Here is a 21,181-nt window from a genome sequence, read left to right on the forward strand (position 1 = left end):
TCAAATTAGAGAGAGTTGGGTTAGCATTTACTATGGATTTGGAGGGGGGTTAGTCGTTAGATCCATGTTTTCGTCATTAAGGCTGGCTTAATTCTTTTATAAAAGGTTGCCCTAATTCTTAACTAGTAGTGATAATTATGGCTATGAACATTGATTTGGCACAGATATTACAGCTTGACTGAATACACCTCGACCCTCGTAAGAAGTTACACAAGGTCACCAAATCAGTTATTAGAAAAGTATAATTGAATCTTCGTTTTTTAGAATTAGATGGATATGACATATTAAGTTTGTAGAGGAGAAAACTAGTATATATTTTCTGTTATGAGGGATGTGAAAAAAATTCCCTATAATATCTGACAAGCCTCTTAAAAACCTGACGTAACGCTCATACATTGTTGATGCTAGGATCGGTCATAATTACAATATTTAGTTAAGCAAAATAGGGGTCGAAAAGATCTTTATTAATTGGTGTCGGGGCACAAAAAGAATGGGCTACAAAGTGAGCTAGGATAGCGAAAAGTAAGATGAAGGACGAGCTGCAAGCTCGTCGATTCAAAGCTTCGAGCGAAGGAATCAATACTTATGACTCGTCTTTTTCCTATTTTCTGTCAATCCCTTTTTACGGACACTGTACGTCCGTATTTATGGGGAACTGTGTCAATTCGTCCTCCTAAGAAGACCAAAATATCCTTCCTTCTTTGGAGGTTTATTTGGGCCTTTAATGGGCCGAGCCCTTTGGTAAGGGGTGTGGATCTACCCCTAACATACATGATACATTCAACCTCAAATGAAGTGACAAAAACACCATTTATCACCTTTATGCTTATTGACGGACATGTCATTATCGGCCTAATTATATGTTAACTTTTAACTATAATATAACTTATAAGCTATTATCAACATAGAGTGTTGGAATCTTGAAACTGATTTATGATTTCTCCCCTTCTGCCTCTATGATGACGAGTGGACCCCGAGGAACCGTGGGCTGTAACGGTGAGAGGTCCCAGTCGTTACCGTCTTTGACCACTGAGAAGTGTTTAGGAACCCATAACTCACCTGAAGCCTCTCTGTTTTTCAGAGACTCTCTCTGCTTCGCCTCCACAAGGCACTTAGCTTCCCTTGCGCTTTCCCAATCTTTCTTCAGTATTCCTTCACTTACTTCACTCCATATAATCGCTGACTCGTACTCCATTACCTCTTTAAGATTCTTGACTATTGGAGGTTTGAGTCCTGTGATATTCTCCTCGGCATTGTATATAACCTCGAGCTCACCAGTCTTTAGATTTTTAGCCATTACTGTTCTGAAACATTAATAGGACGTTAATGGCATCATTCACACAGCTTAAGGCAACAAAGTTTATTTATTATGATTCATGTTTTAACCTGTCCCAATGGCCAAAGATGTTGTAGAGCTGAGTACCAGTGGAAGATTCAAAGATCTTTCCTTTAATGGATCTATTGTTGTTGCCTCTGAATCTTTCGATGAATGAATCGGAAATCAAATTTATCTCAGCTTCAAGATCGGTCTCCGGACACTTTATCTTGACTTTTCCTGTCCAGTGAGCTCCCGGCGTCGGTAAGAATCTCATAATTAGTCTCGGTTGGTTCATCTCATAAGTCTCTTTGTGATTGAGAAGCTTCATTACTCTTTTACCCTTTATCTCAACATCTACGTAAGCACCTTATGAACCATATAAAATTGGTACATGCAGAAATCAGATGTCGGAACCAAGACGAGATGGTTCAGTTATAGAGTAAACCGAACGCATAGTTGAAGACTTTGTTTTGAGATAATTTTGGTGGTAGCAGCAACAATTAACAATTTAATTGACTGCTACATTTAAGTGAAAAAAATAGACATACCACGAAATTTAGGAGTGAAATATTGACACCAAATCACGTCGATCTTTTCCTTCTCGTGAGTCGCATGAAGTGCGGACACCGGTGGATGATGCACTACCTGAAAAATTTGACGTTGTTGGTTGTACCATGTTGGACTTTTTTCAAAAGTTTGGTACATTATATATTTTTTTGGCCCAAAAAAAGTTTGGTATTTTAAAAAACAGAAATCTCCCATTAAAAATCAGACTGCATGTATAAGATTTTTTTTTAATAATTTTTTGGTTTTTTGAAAAAATTAGTAACATATCAATTTATGCGTTGGGACCATATACATACAGAAACTAAATTTGGTTTTTCTCAACTGTAGTGTGAACATAACTTAAGATACGAACATAAAATATATTGGAACTTTTTTTTCAATTAAACCAGTAACAAAAAATTTGTTAGTGTGAGAAGAGAGTTTTTTTTTAAGTCTATGGAACACGTTTTTCTCGTACTCTCTTTCTTATTCTTTTTTTTTTTTTAAATATGTGAATTTTCATTAGAGAAAAAATATTGTATAAGAATACAATAACTATGGTTCTGGAAGATACTTCAAAAAAAAGAAAAAAACAAGGACTATCTTATTGTTTGCTTTCATATAGGAAGGAAATTAGAGATATCTTAGTCAATCTATCATGAGATGTTTAAATTTTTTTCGGTGGGTTTTTGCCAAGATTGCGTCTCTAATCTGCCTGTCCAACAACTTAAATAGAATATGCGGCAGGGTCTTGATGTTGTTGTGAAGTCGGTTGTTTTGCTCCTGCCAAATAGCATAGAGTGCTGCTTGCATTCCCCAAGATGCCAACCTGGTTCGTGTGGGTAGACGGTTGAGGTACATTAGCCACATCATGAATGCATGCCTTGGAATAGCTCCCTAGTACCAGACATGCTTCGTCCAAGTAAGTGGTTCATGTCTCTCTCTTAATGCTTCCCAAATTCTCTTAGTGCTGAAACTGTCGTGAGTGTCTCCTTGGATGCACCAAAGGAAACTGTCTTGAACAGTGTTAAGGGACGGAGGAGGAATTGTTGTGACGTGAATTTGGAGCAATTCAGTTGTGGGGACCTTGCTGGGGGCAAAAGCCAACCATGCGGAGAACAAGCAAGTGCCACACTCCTATTTAATGGAATTCCAGTCTGAGCCGGTCCTGAGGGTCCTAGAAAGTGGATAAGTTGACCAAACGGGGTCCAATTGTCGAACCAGAAGCTTACATGTTGTCTGTTACCCACATCACATCTAAGGAAACCATTTGCAAGGGGTCGAAGATGGAGCAAAGCTTTCCATGTCCATGAGGTCTGCTTCTTCTCATCAATTTGCCAAAAAACCTCATCTTTTATTTTGTTATTTCGAATCCATTGTGCCCACAAGGAGTCCACATTAGAATGTAGACGCCATACAAGCTTAAGGCATAGAGTTCTATTCCAAGTGGATAAGCGGCGAAACCCCAATCCACCTTCTTCCTTTGGCAAACAGAGAGTTTTCCAAGTCACCTTTGAACTTGCTTTTTTGTCAATATCACCTGTCCACAGAAAATTAGCACAAAGACTCTCGATACTTTGCAAACATCCTTTGGGGAGGATGAATGCGGATGCCCAAAAATTTACATTGCCATAGATAACAGTGGAGATGAGCTCCTCTCTTCCCGCGTAGGACAGTGCACGAGCAGACCAACTTGAGCATCTAGCTTTAATCTTGTCGATTAGAGGTCTGTATTCTGCTATACGAAGCTTTACATCAGTGGGAGTCCTATGTACCGAATGGGTAATGAACCGAGCTTGAAACCAAAGGAAGCAATTCTAGCGGTTTCAGGTTGGTTCACTCCAGCAAGGAACAAGTCAGTCTTGTTCTTGTTCATTTGAAGACCCGAGAACTCAGAGAAATCTTGAAGGACCTTTGTAATCTTTTCCAGGGAGTTGAAAGTTCCATCAAAGAAAACCATTATGTCATTTGCAAAAGCTAAGTGTGACACTTGCAGGTTCGTTGCAAAGGGATGGTGGCCAATGCAAGTACTGTTGTATCTCTATTTAACATTTGAGAGAAGACCTCCATGGACAAGGTGAAGAGATAGGGGGAGATCGAGTCGCCCTGCCTTAACCGTTTTGCACCTTTGAAATAGCCACATGATTCACCATTTACAGACACTGAGAAGTTTGGGGTCGTGATGCACTCGCTGATCAGATTGACAAAATGCACTGGGAACTCCATTGTCTTCAGGACATTTATAATAAAACCCCAGTGGATGGAATCAAAAGCCTTTTTAAGGTCTACCTTAAGCATGCCTCTTTCTGATATTGTTTTCTGATTGTAACCCTGGATGAGCTCTGTCGCGAAGAGAACATTTTCCACCAAAAGCCATCCCAGAATGAAAGCTGACTCAGTGTTGGCTATAAGTTTGGAGATTAATTTATAGATCGTGTTACAACACGCAATGGGACGGAATTCACCCATTTTGGATGCGTTTGGCGTCATGGGGATGAGAGTCAGTAAAGTTGAGTTCCACTGTTTCACGAGCTTACCAGAATGAAAGAACTCAAGCACTATTGCGGTTAGATCAGATCCCACGATATCCCATTGAGCCGTGAAAAACTCCACAGAGTAACCGTCGGGACCGGGAGCTTTGTTTTTTGGAAGAGACAATAGCGCTGCCTTGATTTCTTCTGGATAGACAAGAGCAGATAGAACCTGTATTGCCGATATAGAATATCTTTGAGGGACAATAGAAGCCAAATACTCAACAGAGGGGGGCCGAGCAGAGGATTGGGATCCTAGGAAACTTTGGTAGTATTCCACAGCTAGCTTTTGGATTCCTTGCTTAGAGTCTACAATTTGATCATTGTCATCAAGCATGAAGAGGATGTGATTTTGTAATAGACGAGTGCGGATGACTCTGTGAAAGAACTTTGAGTTTTTATCTCCATCCTCAAGCCAGCAAATTCGAGCCTTCTTCCTTAGATATGATTCCTCTGCCTGCGACAGGATGCACCAAGCCTTATGAGCTGATTTTTCCCGCTCAATCGCCTGAGAAGATGGAGAAGAAAGCAGAACCCGCTGACAGGCTTGTAAGTCTTTATAGGCTTCTCGCACTCTCTTTTCAATGTTGGAATAATTGTCTTTGGCGAAAGCTCTGATGATACCTTTTAGTTCCTTTAGTTATTTGGATAACTTCAACATCTTGGAACAGTCGAAAATTAGAGCATCCCACCAAAGCTTGATTAAAGGAGAGAATGTTGGGTTGCGATTGAGGAGAGCCAGAAACTTGAATGGAGTTTTCTGCTTTTGTTTTTCCGTATCCAAGAAGACGCAACAAGGGCTGTGGTCGGAGAAACCAGGTTCACCGAAGACTCCTATGGATGTTGGGAACTCTTTGAGGCAGGCATCATTGACTAGGATTATGTCAAGCTTCTTAGCAATGAGTCCGATGACATGCTTGTTTGACCAAGTGAAAGTGTTTCCATAGTACGGGAGATCAAAGAGCTTTGAATGGGACAAGCAGTGGCTGAGATCACGCATACCTCTAGAAGAAGAGGCAGTGGGTGTCACAGAGTGTTCGTGAGGATGAAGGATCTGGTTAAATTCACCGATGACTAACCAGGACTTGTTGAGAACTAGAGGAGGCAGTGACAGAGCCTGGAGTTCTTGCCATAGGGTTCTTCGTTCCTCACAACTGGTTGAAGACGCATACACAACAGATATAATTGTTTTCTCTGTGACAAAAGGTAACTTTACCAGACAAACGACCATCTGGAGCGAAGTAGACAAAATTGTTACCTGCACCGAAGGATGCCAGACCACCCAGATCTGAGAAAGAGTAGTTATCCGCATAAGACAGCCTGAAGCTACAAAAGAAATGATATGCTGCGCTTTGTCAGGACTCACATGGGTTTCAATGATCCCACCAAAAAGAGGCTTATGTTGCCTTATCCATTTCCTAAGGTACCTCCGCTTTACGTGGTCGTTGAGACCTCTTACATTACGACAAAAAATATCCATAAAAAGGATATATACTTAGAGGCATAAAGGGCCTCTAGCCCTTGCTCGTGGATTCTTCTTCTTCAACAGACGTTTGGAAATGACTTTGAGGAATCGATCAGAGTCGGCTTCTGGATTATCATCATCATCTGAGGTACTATCAGGCTCGGAGTTGTTATCTCGGGAAGCATCCCGGCCCGGGGAAACATGAGAGAAAAGATTTGTAGTAAGGTCTACACAAAGCTTTCCATCATCCTGAGGTATGTTGAAGGTTGAAGGCAGGGTTTGGTAGCCTAACTGTCTCAGTGTAGGAGGTGTCTTGTTACTTGACTCACCTTGCGCTTGGAGCTTATCTCTTGAGAGTTCAGCAGCGGTTGCATGCTTTTCCTGAGGCAACTTTGGAGGGATGACTGAGGATATACGGGGTGGCTCGGGTGTACTCTGCCCTATGATTGGCAGTTGACTAGGGATGGGTGCCTTTCCATTGCTTTTATCTTTTTTGGCTCTAGGCCAAGATGTCCCCGTATGTTTCACTAATCCACATACGTTGCAGAGAGGAGGAGCAGAGGTGCAACGAGAGATGTTGTGTCCTATCTTTTTGCAGTGACTACACACGGAGGGGAGCCACGGGCTGGAGACGTGGATTCTCTTTATTTGGCCAGATTCGAATCTAGCGTTGACAGCTTCCAGTAAGGGTTTACGCGGGTCAATGACTGTGTAAACCTTCACTACCTCAATGTTAATGAGCTTCTCTGTGTGTGGATGGAGACAAACCGGGTGACCCACTAAACCTGCTATGTATTCAAGACCTTCGCGGTTGAAAAACTCAAGCGGAACTCCATGGAAGTCAAGCCATACTGGGACTAGTGTCAGCTCCGGTTTCTTTGGGGTGATATCAGGTGTCCATTTTGCGACAAACATGGTCTGACCATCTATTTGCCATAAGCATTGGCTAAGTATTCTTCGCCTTGCGTTTGGGCAGGGGACTTTGAAGAGATATGAATGCCCTTCCAATTTGGAGACTGCAATATCTCTTCTTTGCTTGCTCCATATGCCATTTACAATGGCATTAACCGCCCTTCGGGTGGGAGGTTCTTCAGAAAATTGTCCTAGGATAAAGCTATCCCAAGCTTTCTTGTTTTTCTCAATGACAGCATTTGGGATAGTCACACATGATTCACCGGAATCAAGAGTGAACGGGTACCTTTTTCTGCAGATGGCATGAGGTGTCTTTGACTAGAGCTTTCCAAGGATGTTCTTCGTTTTGGGGGGATTCGCAGGGGTGACTACGGGAGGAGGCGGGATCGCCTTTCCTGAGGCTGTAGTGACGCTTATAGGCTCCTCGGTGTTTCCATGAGTAGCAATTGAAGGTACTTCTGCCAAAATTTTGACTGATGTAGCTTCTGCCTAAAAATTGAGGACCTTGGTTTTTCGATTTGCACTACGGTAGCCACTGTTGAGGGAACTGTGGTAGCGTCGGATTTTTCTCTGTTGGCTAGCATCTCAGTAGTACAGGCAACACTTTTGTCGTGGAGCAGATTGAAACTTCCCCAGCTGATTTCGGAGACTCATGCGGGTTTTGTGTCGATGGGGACGAAACAGAGGATGCAGACCCAATAGGAATACCGCGGGAAGGTTTATTTGTAGGTTTTGATTTGCCTATAAGAGACGGTGGGGACCGATGCCGAGATCGGTGAAGGTAGATTAAAAAGGAAGAAGATTGCATGTTTGGGAGAGAAAGTCAATGAAATGGTAAAGTCAATTGTTTTTTTCTTCTTTCTTTTTCTTGATTTGAATGATGACCGTATAGGTTGGAGACTACCGATGTAATTGCTCAACAAAACTATAAACATTTTAACGCTGCTAAGTGCTAACTGAACCAAAACCAAACTTCAAAGGGCGTTATTGAACGTTTATGTTAAGGGTTTTAAAAGCTAAACATCCAAAGTCAGTTTCGTTTGCAATTTTTTTTCCTATGATTAGTAGAGTTGATGACGTACTTAATCATAATTATATCTGCTACTTAGGCAAAAATGTAAAACACACACACAACGACAAGTATGAAGATTAAAATCAGTTAAATAATTTGTTCGTCCACTTTCATAAAAAACCGAAAAATATTTCTATATAAAAATATCTGTCATTATCTAATGAACTTTATATTATGTCTTCGTTTGAAATTGTAATAAATATGATTATATTATTATTATATCCAGAAAAAGATGAAAATATATACTTGTTCGACGATGACGTTGATGTGACCGTTGGAGACGTGGTGAGTCTCGCCGAGAACGGGATTGTAAGGAGACATGCCAAATATCAGCGGACGGAGCGTGGAAATGTTCCATGTCACCACCGATTTGAGCCGTTCGATGGGAAGATCACGACGACTGCATTCCCCAAGCAGATCCTTCCTGCATAAGTAGACCATCTCGCCGTAACATTGGAGGTTTGATCTTGGTAGGTTCAGCTGAGGTGGCAGCTTTACGTTCAAAGAAAATAATTAATGATTGGAAAAAATAACTTGATTATGCGACATGTTCAACTGTACTTAGAGAGAGAGTTACATGTTGTAAATGTAATCCCCACCCGAAAAAAGGGTTGCACATGGTATAATTAATATAGCTACTTATAACCACTTTTTTTCCTTTTCGGTGTAGGACCTTTTTCTTCTATGTACACAGTTAATTGTTAATACCTCTCTTGGATCTCGGACAAAAAATAAAATCTCTGGTTGTATATATAAAAGGAAAAAGGTTTTCGTCGATTTATTTAAGATCTGGGGAAGAAATAATTGGAGAGTTCATTTTCATGCATGCATCGTGTATACATTACCGATGTATGGCCCCGGCTCTAGAGATAGGCATCGTCAAAAAATGAAAAAAAAAAAACAATTTCAATTTCAATTTTTTTCTTTTTAAATCCAGTTTTTAGTAACTTTCTTTTGTTTCATAAAAAGGCTTAAATGTTTTTGTCGAGGGTTTCCCATGTATTTAAATGATGCACTGCTAAGTACTAGAGCCAAATATTTCTAGTATTAACAAAAAAAATATCAATACTATATAATATATGTGTATATATATGTCGGTTATTATGAATTACAAAACTATGTAACATAAGTAAAGTTATATATTAAGTGTTGGAATTGTTACTTATAAGCTATATAAGTACTAGTAAGTTTGTTCTTTACTATATGGATCGTAGTTTTATATTTCATGCACAAAAATTCTTTTAACATTTCTATTCTAAAGAACATTATAAGAATACTTATTATCATTTCCTATCTTCTAAGGCAAACTTCATATTTTTAATTTTTCACAAGAAAAGTTACCAATGTTTTCAGGAAAACCATATACGTAACACGGCAATAGCCGTTGTTCTATAGCAGAACAATTCATCAACAAGGATGTTTAAGATATTACACCTGGAAATTGGTGAGATCGGATCCTGGGCGCACGTTCTTAAAGAGGCTGAGGATCTTGCGGATTACATTCGAAGCTGTGTGCTCAGAATCTTTCTCATCCTCTAGGGAAAAAGTTTTGGCCAGCACAGGGTGCCTTCTCCTTTCTTCTTCTTCTTCTGCCTTTACACAACATAAATGATTGAATCGATAAGTCAAAACTAAACACCTAATTAATTGTTGAAAACTGGATGCAAACCTACGTCAAGAGAACCAACCCTTCTTTGAAACACCTCGTAAGACTTAAATGGCTTGATTAGACATGATTAAATGGAAATAAATTAACAAAAGACAATACTTATTAAGAGAGCGTACCAAACAATATGCTACGTTCCATTAATTTAGGGTTTTGAGTTATAAAATGTAAGATAAATCTTAATTAGTTTGTACTACTATCTCGAACAGATAGAATTATCACACAAAAAATAAAATTAAGATTACAAGTACAAACTATTTATGTCCCACTTACTATTTGGGAAATTTTTTTTTTCAACTAAAACCATTTGAGAAGTTGTTGAAAGTTACTAAAAGTTGTTAAACGTTTTTTTTTTCAGATTATAAGTGTAATAGAGAATAACCCACTTACCATTTGTGAACTTCTTGAGGAGAAACGCTATTTCTGTCAGAAAGAAGAACTCACAAAATAAAGAGTTGATAACTAAAAGGAATAACTCTCAATCTTTTGACTCCATTTATATAGATACTATGTAGATAGATACTTGATAGAGAGATGGTAGATAAAGAAACGAGTTCGGTAAGCATTAACTATTCTTTTGGAGGAAGCGTTGGTCGTTAGGTCCATTTTTTGTCATTTAATATCTCATCGTTCGCTTCGATCGTGGCCGATTTGTGTTGTACTTAGGTAGGGCGTAGGGGAATGGTACTAGATTTTTTCTTTTTTTTTTCGATAAATTCCAAAAATTTTGTTTAGTCGGCTTAGTTCACTTGGAGTTTAGTCGGTTTTGTTAGCATTCGGTTTGTTCATGTCTTATATTTTAGGGAATTTAAATATGTGTATATAGAATAAAACAACCAATATCTTTTTTTCTTTTTGTAAAACAACAAATAATTATGGTTAGTTAGAGATGAATGTAGAGATAATTGTAAGACCATCCACAGCTGTAGAGTTTTGTGAAGGGTTCTTTAATTTTATTATTTCATTAAATTTTCAATAATAAATAAAGAAGAACCAATAAAATTAATATCTGTGATATACAAGGTTTTTAGGGATTCTTAAATGAGAGACAGTTCTCCATCTTTTTGTTTTTAATGAGAACTCTTGTGAGAACCTTACACAAAAAGTGCTCTAAAATGTTAGTTAGATGAATGTTGGATTTGGTAACTAAATTATTTTCCCATTTTGTAAGTAGTGTAATCATGTCTTTGTTCTTTTTTGCCAGGGAAATTATATCCTATGTACTGCGGTTTTTAATAATTTGACAATTATTTTTAATAATATTTACCAGCTTAGCAAAAAAAAAAAAGAAGTTTGTTTTAACTAATTATATCTTATATTGATATTTTTTGTGTATATCTTAACTCAATGTTTATGAAACAAAAAAAAAAGATGTAAAAAGTAGGTTTCCATGCATGCGTTGATTTTTCTGAGTAACAAAGCAGAAGAAACATGATTTGGAATTGGACTGCTTTCATTTCGACACGTATTGGTCCGGGTAAATGAAGACGACGTCTTCGGTGTTGGATGGGCTATTCAACTCATCCAAGTTAGTTTTTGTTGTTGTTGTTAAAGCATCTTCTAAATTATTGGCCGACAAAAATAAAAAGCATCTTCAAAATAAATATTTTTTATTTTTCCTCATTTCAGATTTTTATATTCACCAATCACCATCTTCGTAACGCTAGTACTAGATGAGTGTATATAGTTTGCATACTTGTACATAGTATAGATGATTAATTAAGGACTCTGGAATGTTCGGTTTATAAACTAAAATTAATTGTATAGATCCGGTTTGTCCCGGTTTAATAATCACGTTCAGCATAAGAACGTTGTAACAACACATTTTTCATTTAATGAGAAAATCAAGTTTTTCTAACAAACTTTTCTCGTGTTTGCTGATAGCTAGAAACAGGGAACTTCAATTTCTCTTTGTCGTAGACCCTTCGACCCTTGTATAACTTGACATTTCTAGTTTTAACTAATACTCCCTCCATTTTAGATTAATTTAGTATTTTATATAAGATGTTTTCAAGTTTCTATGCAACTTTTAGATTAGTTTAATATTTTATATTATGTAATATTGTTTCTGATTAGTTGAACTTATTAAACGTAAAGACTTCTTAATATGCGTGTTTTAGTTAAAACATCATATATTTTGAAACGGAGGGAGTATAAACTTTTAGTTTTAACGGGTATAATATTTAAACAACTTTTTCACTCTTTAATTTGATAACTTCTGATTTAAACAATTATGTTAGCGTTATAAATTACCGAGTCGAACGTATTCGAGCTAGCTTGAGATTTTGTTCATTTGGTTTACTGATAAACGACTATTGTCAACACGGTTTTGTTTTTTTAACCACACGTTATTTATCTCCTAACACAAAGCAAACGTTGTTTAGATAAAACCTATGTTAATTGTTAAGACCAACCATACCTCTTCAAAAAACGATTGTTAAAATTTGTTATTATTATTAAAAAAAAAGAATTGGGCCTATTTATTTTCATAGAAATGATTCATAATTTTGGCCATCTAGCGTCGTTTCTCGGGGTACAAACAAATCGAAGACAAAACCATTTTGTTAGTCAATCTAGAAAAATATCTTTTGCAATGAAAATGTTTCCAATTCCGCAGCTTCCGCTTCAGCTTCGCTGGAAATACAAAGTTATTTGGCTCTTCGATGGAGATGGAAGGCTTCGGGAGGACGAGGCTGAGCATAGCCGGAGAAGGACTTAATGGAGGAATAGTTTCCTGCGACTGAGATTTAATGGGAGTCCCTGGCTGCATCTCCCACTTGAACGGAACACCTTCTGACCTCCTATCATCGTAGTATCCGACAGATAAGTTTCTCGAGATTGCTGATCCTTCCTTGCATATATCATTCTCCATAATTAGGAGGACTAGCGATATATGAGAGTTTATGTTGTGTTCTTGATTCGTATATACGGCTTTTGGCGTGGTGCTTTTGTTAGGAGGAAGAGAAGAGATAAAGGAAGATTGTGTGTAAGTGTTTTGGATATTATATATGGGTATATATATCTAGAGAAAGAGAGATATATATTCTTGTCCGGTAGAGAAGATGGAACGTAAGGTTTTATGAATGATCAAGTTGATGTGTATATATATGAATTTCATGAGTTGATATGTATGACGCAGTGGCGGGGTTTTGACTTTGTATTACAGGATAGAGACTATTGCTTAATACTTCAATGATTCAATTGCTTTTGCAAGGGCAAGGTACCATATATTATATACCATCATGAATTAAGATTCACGTACCCAATATTATTATTTGAAAAGATTACTTTAATTTGCATGTGACTAGAACTTGTACCGTAATGGTTTGTGCCTGATTCAAAACCGCATACAATTACATGTTATTAACAAAACAAAAAAAATTACTTTGAACCAAATACTTAATTTACGTGACTTTCACCATCAAAATAGTTTTTCTTTGGGTCAATCAATTACGAATTGTTGATCTTGAAGATGGCTATAACTTCCTTTCTAATCAACCAGATTAAAGATGAGTTGGCGCCTCATATATATCGGAAAATTGATGGTTGTACAGTTATTTACTATAAACAGCAAAAATTAAGCATATCGTTTACAAGAGAACAAGATTAAAGTTTGCCAAATCTATGTAAAGCTTTGATACGAAGCGCACGTTAGTAAACTCTTTGATGTTGGACGGTTCATATGAGCATGTGAATGCTTAGACCCAATCTCTACATAGAGTAAAGATTCGCCAAACTTTGCGTCCCCTTTAATTATCAGATGATCTGAACCTCAATCACTTGTACTTAAACATATTGATATGATAGAAAGCAATGAATAGAAAGCGATCAATATGTGTGTACTGTATGTTATAAATTGCATCAACGACGCCTGTTGCATTCATTGAAGTAACAATTTTGGTTTGGAGAGAGATATGCAATTGGGTATGACTTTAACATTCAATGTAATGTACCAATCATGTCGGTTTCTACAAAAACCGAAGCAAAGACTTGCTTACGAATTTGGCTACCGACACATAAGCCATCTATAAAGTAGAGGAATTATTTTATAAAGGGAATATTATTATTTCAAATGACCGCAATACGAAGTTACAATTTGCAATGATCTTTCTAGTAATAGGGATACAGGCTTGAATCACTAAAGAATCAAAGTCAACCAGTCAAGTATCGTTAGCTTGAGGATAACGTTTACTCTGAAAAGCTTTGTGGTTTTAGTTGTGTGAATCCTGGAAGGAAGGTAAGCCCCATTCCTCTGGTTTGAAATCTAGCAGAGAGGCCAGAACTTGATCCGCTACACCACAGTAGGACTTATCTAATCTTGGATCCGGTACCATTATCACATTCCTACACACACACCATTCAGAGACGATGTTTTAGCTAGGCCTTTTAGGGCTCAAACTGAACCGCTAAAATTACTCATCCGCTGAGAGAACTTGGAAACTGTTATACAAGAAAGCCACTTACATTCCAGCGTTTTTAGCTGCCTGGACTCCAGAAGGTGCATCTTCAAACACCAGAACCTTCCGTGGATCTACAGGACCGTCCTATGAATTCCGCAACGAAGAGGGAGACATTAACTTACAAGATCGATACACATGCTAATATGAGAGCTTTATCTTGATACTATGGTACTTATATATGTATAGTAGTTTTATTAATCATATGTGTTACCTCAAATCTCCTGGATGCAGCAAGAAAGCCATCTGGCGCAGGCTTCCCTTCCTTCACCTCTGGGTCATCTCCCCGCACTACGTGATGCATCAACGAGAAAAGCTCACGGTGTCTTTGTGTTTTGAGATCAAAATGTCGAGTGTGTGTTCTGCATCAAAAGAGAAGCCAAAATCAGTTCAGACATGCCAAGAAAGAAATATAAATTCATAAAAAGAAGCTGAAGAAAGCGCCACTTGCATTCTTAGTTATCTATTACAAGAAGTGAATGTGCTAATGGAGAAAGAGATAGATACCCCGTGGCAATACAAATTGGAATTCCTTTCCCATGGAGATGTCTAAGTAGCCGACTAGCTCCTGCAATAAAAGGATGAATATTGGATTAGTGATTAGTCACATTGGCTACTAGTCACTAGTACTCTTAGAGTGATTAGTGACTCAAAAAGAGTATGAAACAGAGGCATTAAACGAAAGAATGGCTAATCATCATCAGCAAAGACCAATCAATTTCTCAATAAGAGGAGGCAATATGCGGATTGTAACCTGGCATAAGGTCACTAGTAGGGAAGAGGTCTTGCAACATGGACTCTCTCTCAACAATGAAATCTTCAGCTGAAAGAGAGTCACTGATTCCACTTTCGTCGACGAAAAGCCTAGCAGCTTCAATGGCTTTTCTCCCCATCATCTTTGCTTTCAAAGACCAATCAAATGTTTTATTGTATCTAGCAAGTATCTTTTCTTGGACCTCCGTGTAAAACTTCTCCGTATCTGCAAAAAGAATACAAAACTTTAGCATAAGCTATGCTCCTCTGCTCACCGGAAAGAACTTAACACCAGCAAAGACAGTTCCTTTTTTTTTTTTTTTTTTTTTTTTAACACAGCACAATTTTTTCGACTAAGAACCAATCGGAACTTGATTGATCAATGAAGCTCTGAGACTTTGAAACTAGAGAAACCAGATTCTTATAAAAGCCTTAAAGTTTCCAACTTTCGGACCAGAACTCACACAGTGATTAAAAAAAAAACACGAACTACATTATAAAAACAAAGGCAAGGATCGAAGAAGAAGAAGTTACCGAGAAGGAGACCATCCATGTCGAATATGACATGAGTGATGGTTCCTCTGCCGGCTTCGGTAACGGTTGCGTTGACGGCAGCGGCAGGGGTCGACGACATCGTAGCTACGAATCGAAGATTTGATGATGAAGCTCTGATCAGTGGTTTCTGAGGAAAACCTTTGGGAAAGTGAGAAACGGAGATCGGAATCTTATTATAGGAGGAAGATCGGAATGGGTTTGTTAAAGCAACGAATCTAGTAGTCGTCGTCGGAGTTGCTATCATAGTTTTGTTGACGACGCTAATTAACATATTTGACCTCTGACGTCTTCTGTATATAAACGTCCCTCTTAATTGGGCTTTATTTTGGGCTTCATAGCCTGTAATTCATCATTTTTGATAGATAATTTGTAAAAAATTCAACTTATTCAAATAGATAATTGGGCGAATCTTGTTAACTATGTCTGTAATTTTATTTTTACTTTATCTGTTAAATAAAGTATTTTAAATAAATAAATCATAATGCCCATAAAAATTTGGATACACAAATTCGAGATCTAAAAATTGCATGCACATGTTTAAATGAAAAAAATTGAGACGCAAAGAAACGTAAAAGTGTGAATCCACGTCAGATATTAAGAAGTCTTTGTATTTTTTCTCTACTTTTCCGACAAAAGCCTAATGTACATGCATCATCTCCAACTCACTTCTAAAATCAAATCTGCCTTTTGTTTCTCACCGAATCCAAAAAAACACAGAAAGGTATGAAAAAATATCAAAAATCTTACCTTTTCGGTTCATCTTTTTGGATATTTTCTTGTACACAATTATTATTTTCAGGACGTTAATACATTTTGTTTATTTTATCTCTTTCGGAAACTCCAACTCTTTTAGAGAGACATCCAAATATTACCGAATCACACACAGTCCCTATACTATTTTATTATCTATGCACAATACACTCATATTTCAATTAATAGAGTCCATGGACAGATCCACTTTAATTGATCCAACTGACAAAAGCATAAACTTTTTGTTGCTTATAAAATTGTCAATATTCAGAATAAAGTAAGTACGAAATGTGTTATATCGACACATGCCATTTTTTTATATAGTGAGGTCCGGTTAGTCCAAGAATGCTATAAGAAATTTAGAAGAAAAAACAAATGTCGACCATCAATGTTTTGTCTTAAGGCTTGTCCTGTATTTTGTACTTTGACATTGTTGACAAGGCATTGATCTTATCCACAGGACATTCACTTTTTAGTTTTTACGACAAACTAATTCCATTTTACTCTTAATCAGAAATAAAAACCCACTTAATCAGGAAATTTTTGTCTTTTGGTAACTGTCCACGTTATATCATTCCGTGATAACATCATAATTCATAACACAACCCAATATTTGTCCACAAGTATGTGTGACTATATAAATAAATTCCCGGTAATATTTGGTAACCAATGAAATTCCTTGCATTTTCTGATCCGATCCCCACATACAAAAATCTAATTAACCACCGCCACTTGCATATGTTAACTTAAGTTTCAAGCTCTTTCATTTCTCTTCTTACATTCACTTTATTTGCTTACTTCAAAAAGTTCACTACCCAAAACTAATAATAAAGGTCACACAACTTTTCACATTGCGTAAACATAGAACGTTTACAAATTTACAAGAACAACGAAACCAAAAAACAAACAAAAAACACTTAATAATCATCACTACTTTTGCAAATGTTATCCTCAATCTCTTCCTCTTCTCCTCCTCCTCCGTTCTCTTCTGCATAGATACTATCCAAAGCCATCTTCTCCTGCTCTTCCAAACTCCCATTCTTCTCATTTCTCTTCGCTCTACTTCTCAAATCCTCCAGCAGTTCCCTCACAGCTCTCTCTTTATCCCTCCTGTTCTTAATCAGAGCCTCGCTTACATCAGCCGGAGTAATCTCAGCCTTATCAACCACTTCCTCCATCTCCTTCAAAACGTCATCGTTGAGATCACCTTCCTCGTATCCCAAGTAATTCCTCAGCAAGATCTTGATCGATGGAAACGTACAGTAACTCATGTGTACATGCATATCCATTCTTCCACTTCTTAGCAACGCAGGATCAAGCTTATCAATATGATTCGTCGTGAACACAAAGATCCTCTCGCTGCCACAACAAGACCAAAGACCGTCAGTGAAGTTCAGCAAACCTGAAAGCGTTATCGTGCTCCCATTACCGGAGTCCTCGACAAAACCGGTCTCTGTTTCATTGCTCTGTTTCTTGTTCCGGTTCGTCAAATTGATCGAACAATCAATGTCTTCGATCACGATTATCGACTTGGAGCTAGTCTTCATCAGGAGCTTCCTCAGTTCTGAATTGCTTTTGACCTCCGTGAGCTCGAGATCGTAGATGTCGTACCGGAGATGGTTAGCCATAGCAGCGATCATACTCGACTTCCCTGTTCCGGGTGGTCCGTAAAGCAAGTATCCTCTTTTCCAAGCCCGACCTGTCTTCTGGTAAAAAGATTGACACTGAGCGAAATCTGTGAGATCGTCCATGATCTGTTGCTTCTTAACCGGATCCATAGCGAGTGTATCGAAGGTACTCGGGTGCTTAAAGGGAACAGATTCCCAAGGAAGACCTCTCGAGTCAAGAGACCCACCTCGTGAATTCGTGTAGAGAAGCCGATCTTGATTCGTCCGGCGAATCTCGTTAGCTCTCTCCATGATGTATTCCAAGTAAGAGTCAAGGATCAAGTTCTTGTCTTTCTTCTTGATCCGGAGCGTGAAGCCGCGTTTCTCTTCCGGCATTGGTCTCCAAGCGAAGGTTTGAGTTTGTCTCTGCGTAACGATGTGTTCCCATACGACAGTGACGGAGTTGTATGTGTCGACGATGGAGTCGTTGTTGGAGAGGCCGAACGTGATGGAGGAGGAGTTGACGGCGCGTGTGAGGCTGAGACGGTTTCCGGCGATGGAGACGGAGGAGCTGAGGTAAAGCTGGACGGCATTGTAAAGCTCGTTGGTGTTGACGCCGTCGATCTCTGTTATGTCGAAGTAGCAGAAGGTGGAGAAGAGTTTGAATACTCTGTTTGATAGTTTCAAGAAAGCGAAACGGAGCTCCGGTGGGAATATTGAATTCATTAGGCTTTTACAAAAGGCTAAAACGCCGAGTAACGAAGCCAAAGATGTCCAATACTCTCTCATCGTGTGGAAGAGAGAGAGAGAGAGAGAGAGAGAAGCAGAGAGCTTTTGAGGAGTTTGAAAAGGTGAATACTTTACGGCTAAATTACAAGGTGAGAGAAGAAGAAAAAAAAAGGAGAAGATGGGTTTTTGAGAAACCGAGGGGATTTGATTGGTTTGTCTCGTTCAAAATCTATTGATTTTTTGGCAGAGAGAGTTTTCTTGAACAACGAGTCTCGTGTTCCCGGATAAAAGAAAAAAGAAAGGAGGAGGCTTTTTTAGTTATCAAGGGTTGTGATGGTGCGGGTTGATGTGTCTTAAGAGAAATCCAGAAGAAAGGGGTTTGTCAATTTATACAGGCTCTTATTGGTGACCATATTTAAACAAGACGGTTAGAAAATTTTGAACAGTTGAAAAGAAAACGGTTAAAGATAGTGGATAGAAAAGATAATATGATTGAAGAAAGAGTAGTTGAGTATTTTGCTTGATTGGTAGCATTATAGCGGTTGAATAGTACATGTTATATTAAATTATAAAAAATTAAATTAATTTAATTCAATAATAAAATATGGAAGAACATATTATATTTTATAACATGAAAACTTAATAACCATTAAATTATAAAAATTGTAGGCCTGGGCATTCGGTTAACCATTCGGTTTCGGTTCGGTTGTATTCGGTTTCGGTTATTTTGGATATAGTAATATAGTAACCATTTGGATATTTTTGAAATTTCGGTTCGGTTCGGTTCGGTTTCTTTCGGTTCGGTTTCGGTTTGGTTATTTAAATAAATAACCATAACTAACATAAATTATATTAACATTAACCAAATAAACCAAATATAACCAAAACTAACCGAATATAACCAAAATTAACCAAATATACAATAACAAAAATACAAAAAAGGGAAAAATATGGATTCAATTTTACAAAATAGTATTTAACTTTGTAAATTCAAAATAATAACATTTACATATATTGATTATTTAAAATATTTAATTGTTTTGAATCTAGAAATAATTTATATTTTAAGTTTATTTTATAGTTTTGCATAATATTAAGTATATAATATTTGATATCTTCTAGGTTTTCGGATATTTCGGTTAACCATTTAATTGTCGGTTCGGTTCGGTTCGGTTTCGGTTAGTTTGGATATAGATTTTTACTAACCATTCGGGTATTTGAAGAATTTCGGTTCGGTTCGGTTTAGTTTTTTTCGGTTCGGTTTCGGTCGGTTATTTGGTTATCGGTTATTTTGCCCAGCCCTAAAAAATTGTATGCAATAAAAATATATTTTAAAATTCCTAATTTGAAATATTAATGGTTGTTGTGATGATTATCTAAAACATTTTAAACATATAATTGTAATTTAGTTCTACAATTAGGCTAATTATAAGTTCTTACAAGTGAATCTGTCAGTAAATTAAATTTGTGTATATATTTTTAAAGCCTAAATTAATAACAAAACATAAAAGTTTATCACACTAATTGAAAATCCAATCAAATTTAATTTCTTCACATGTATTACTACATACACGTTAATATTTTCCACTTTTTAAAAAAATCATCATTATGAACAAATATTTAATAAAAACAATTGTTTAATCTTCTTCGTTTGCAACCGAAGTTGCCAAACACTCATATTTTTTGGTGGTTGGTTTTCATCTTTTCAACCGCTCAAAATCACTTCCAACCACTTACTTCTTCCATGGACTCCAACCGCTCATCTCAAATATCATCTCCAACCAACATGATGATTGGTAGTCATTTGAACATCTAGTTTCCAAAAGAGGCGGTTGAGTAATCAAAGCCACAATTTGATACTACAGTACTAGCTTTTTTATATATCTTTTGCTTTGACAAACTTTTCATTTCTTTGACTTTTGGGAAACATTTTTTTTACGATTAGAGAGAAAATTATACTATCAAAAAGCATGTTATGTTACATGTACACCTCTTGAGTAGAAAGTGTAGCTTGTAAGAGCATGCGATATTTGTATTTCTGAAATAAAGGAAAACTGATTATGTATATTCATTTTTTTTTCATATTGTGTTTGACTAAACATAAGGAAATAATCTAAATACATAAATATATTGGGGATATTCCTAATAATTTGGGCCATAAAGAGGAAATAAATGTTTGACCAAAACAATGGAATAAATTTAAATTTTGGCCGTTACTAAAATTTAGGACGTTCTCATCCTGTTATCCATTCGACTATATATAATACAGAAACAAAATATACTCAAGTAGTCAAATTCATACTAGTAAACGTTATGAACAAAATATACTCAAGTAGTCAAATTCATACTAGTAAACGTATATTTACGAGGTTATTTTTGAAAAAGAAATTAGTGGATCTATTTTTTAGCTTACACATTTGGTGGATTTCGGAACATAGAAAATTGAAGAAAAATAATTCTTAAGAAACATACTCTTCGAGTTGGAGGATTTGAGCCTGGTTAAGAACCGATTAAAGAACTATGAAATTAAGTTAGTTTGGATGTTTAAGATAATGGCTGAGATCTACACATGTGTTGGTCAGTGTTGGTCTAAGGCTTAAGTGCATGATTGTGCTAGGTGTCAAAGACTGCATGTGCACATTGGCAAGTGTAATCCTAAACTAGCAAAAACCAACAAAATCTAATCCCAAGTCTAAAGTCTTCATTCTCCATATTTCTATCATTCTCTATAAACTTTCCTATATATATGAGCTCCCTTCCTTTTCTCATCACCGCTCCCTCATAAACCCATCATATCATAATCTAAGTATATGACAGGGA

General features: G+C 37.1%; 3 protein-coding genes across 4 annotated transcripts; all 3 read right to left on the minus strand.

Annotated features, from left to right (window-relative positions):
• Positions 448-12,626, minus strand: LOC104722372 (oxysterol-binding protein-related protein 4B-like). 2 transcript variants are annotated; one of them, XM_010440524.2, is made up of 6 exons: positions 12,068-12,626; positions 9,279-9,437; positions 8,091-8,336; positions 1,867-1,963; positions 1,387-1,684; positions 448-1,304 (listed from the first exon to the last, which is right to left on the minus strand). In XM_010440524.2, the coding sequence occupies exons 1-6, from the start codon at positions 12,380-12,382 to the stop codon at positions 932-934; spliced, it is 1,488 nt and encodes a 495-aa protein (XP_010438826.1). In that variant the 5' UTR covers positions 12,383-12,626; the 3' UTR covers positions 448-931. The 2 variants fall into 2 exon arrangements, with proteins under 2 accessions (XP_010438826.1, XP_019087985.1); XM_019232440.1 differs by lacking the exon at positions 12,068-12,626 and adding an exon at positions 9,901-9,979.
• LOC104722373 ((DL)-glycerol-3-phosphatase 1) lies at positions 13,544-15,530 on the minus strand. Its single transcript, XM_010440525.2, has 6 exons — positions 15,255-15,530; positions 14,722-14,946; positions 14,475-14,535; positions 14,182-14,329; positions 13,975-14,054; positions 13,544-13,854 (listed from the first exon to the last, which is right to left on the minus strand). Exons 1-6 carry the CDS (start codon positions 15,517-15,519, stop codon positions 13,722-13,724), a joined length of 912 nt encoding a protein of 303 aa, XP_010438827.1. The 5' UTR covers positions 15,520-15,530; the 3' UTR covers positions 13,544-13,721.
• Positions 16,820-18,824, minus strand: LOC104722374 (AAA-ATPase At4g25835). The gene has a single exon (XM_010440526.2). It carries the CDS (start codon positions 18,419-18,421, stop codon positions 16,943-16,945), a length of 1,479 nt encoding a protein of 492 aa, XP_010438828.1. The 5' UTR covers positions 18,422-18,824; the 3' UTR covers positions 16,820-16,942.

This window comes from Camelina sativa, chromosome 11, assembly GCF_000633955.1.
Source record: "Camelina sativa cultivar DH55 chromosome 11, Cs, whole genome shotgun sequence".
In the NCBI taxonomy this organism is placed as follows: Eukaryota; Viridiplantae; Streptophyta; class Magnoliopsida; order Brassicales; family Brassicaceae; genus Camelina; species Camelina sativa.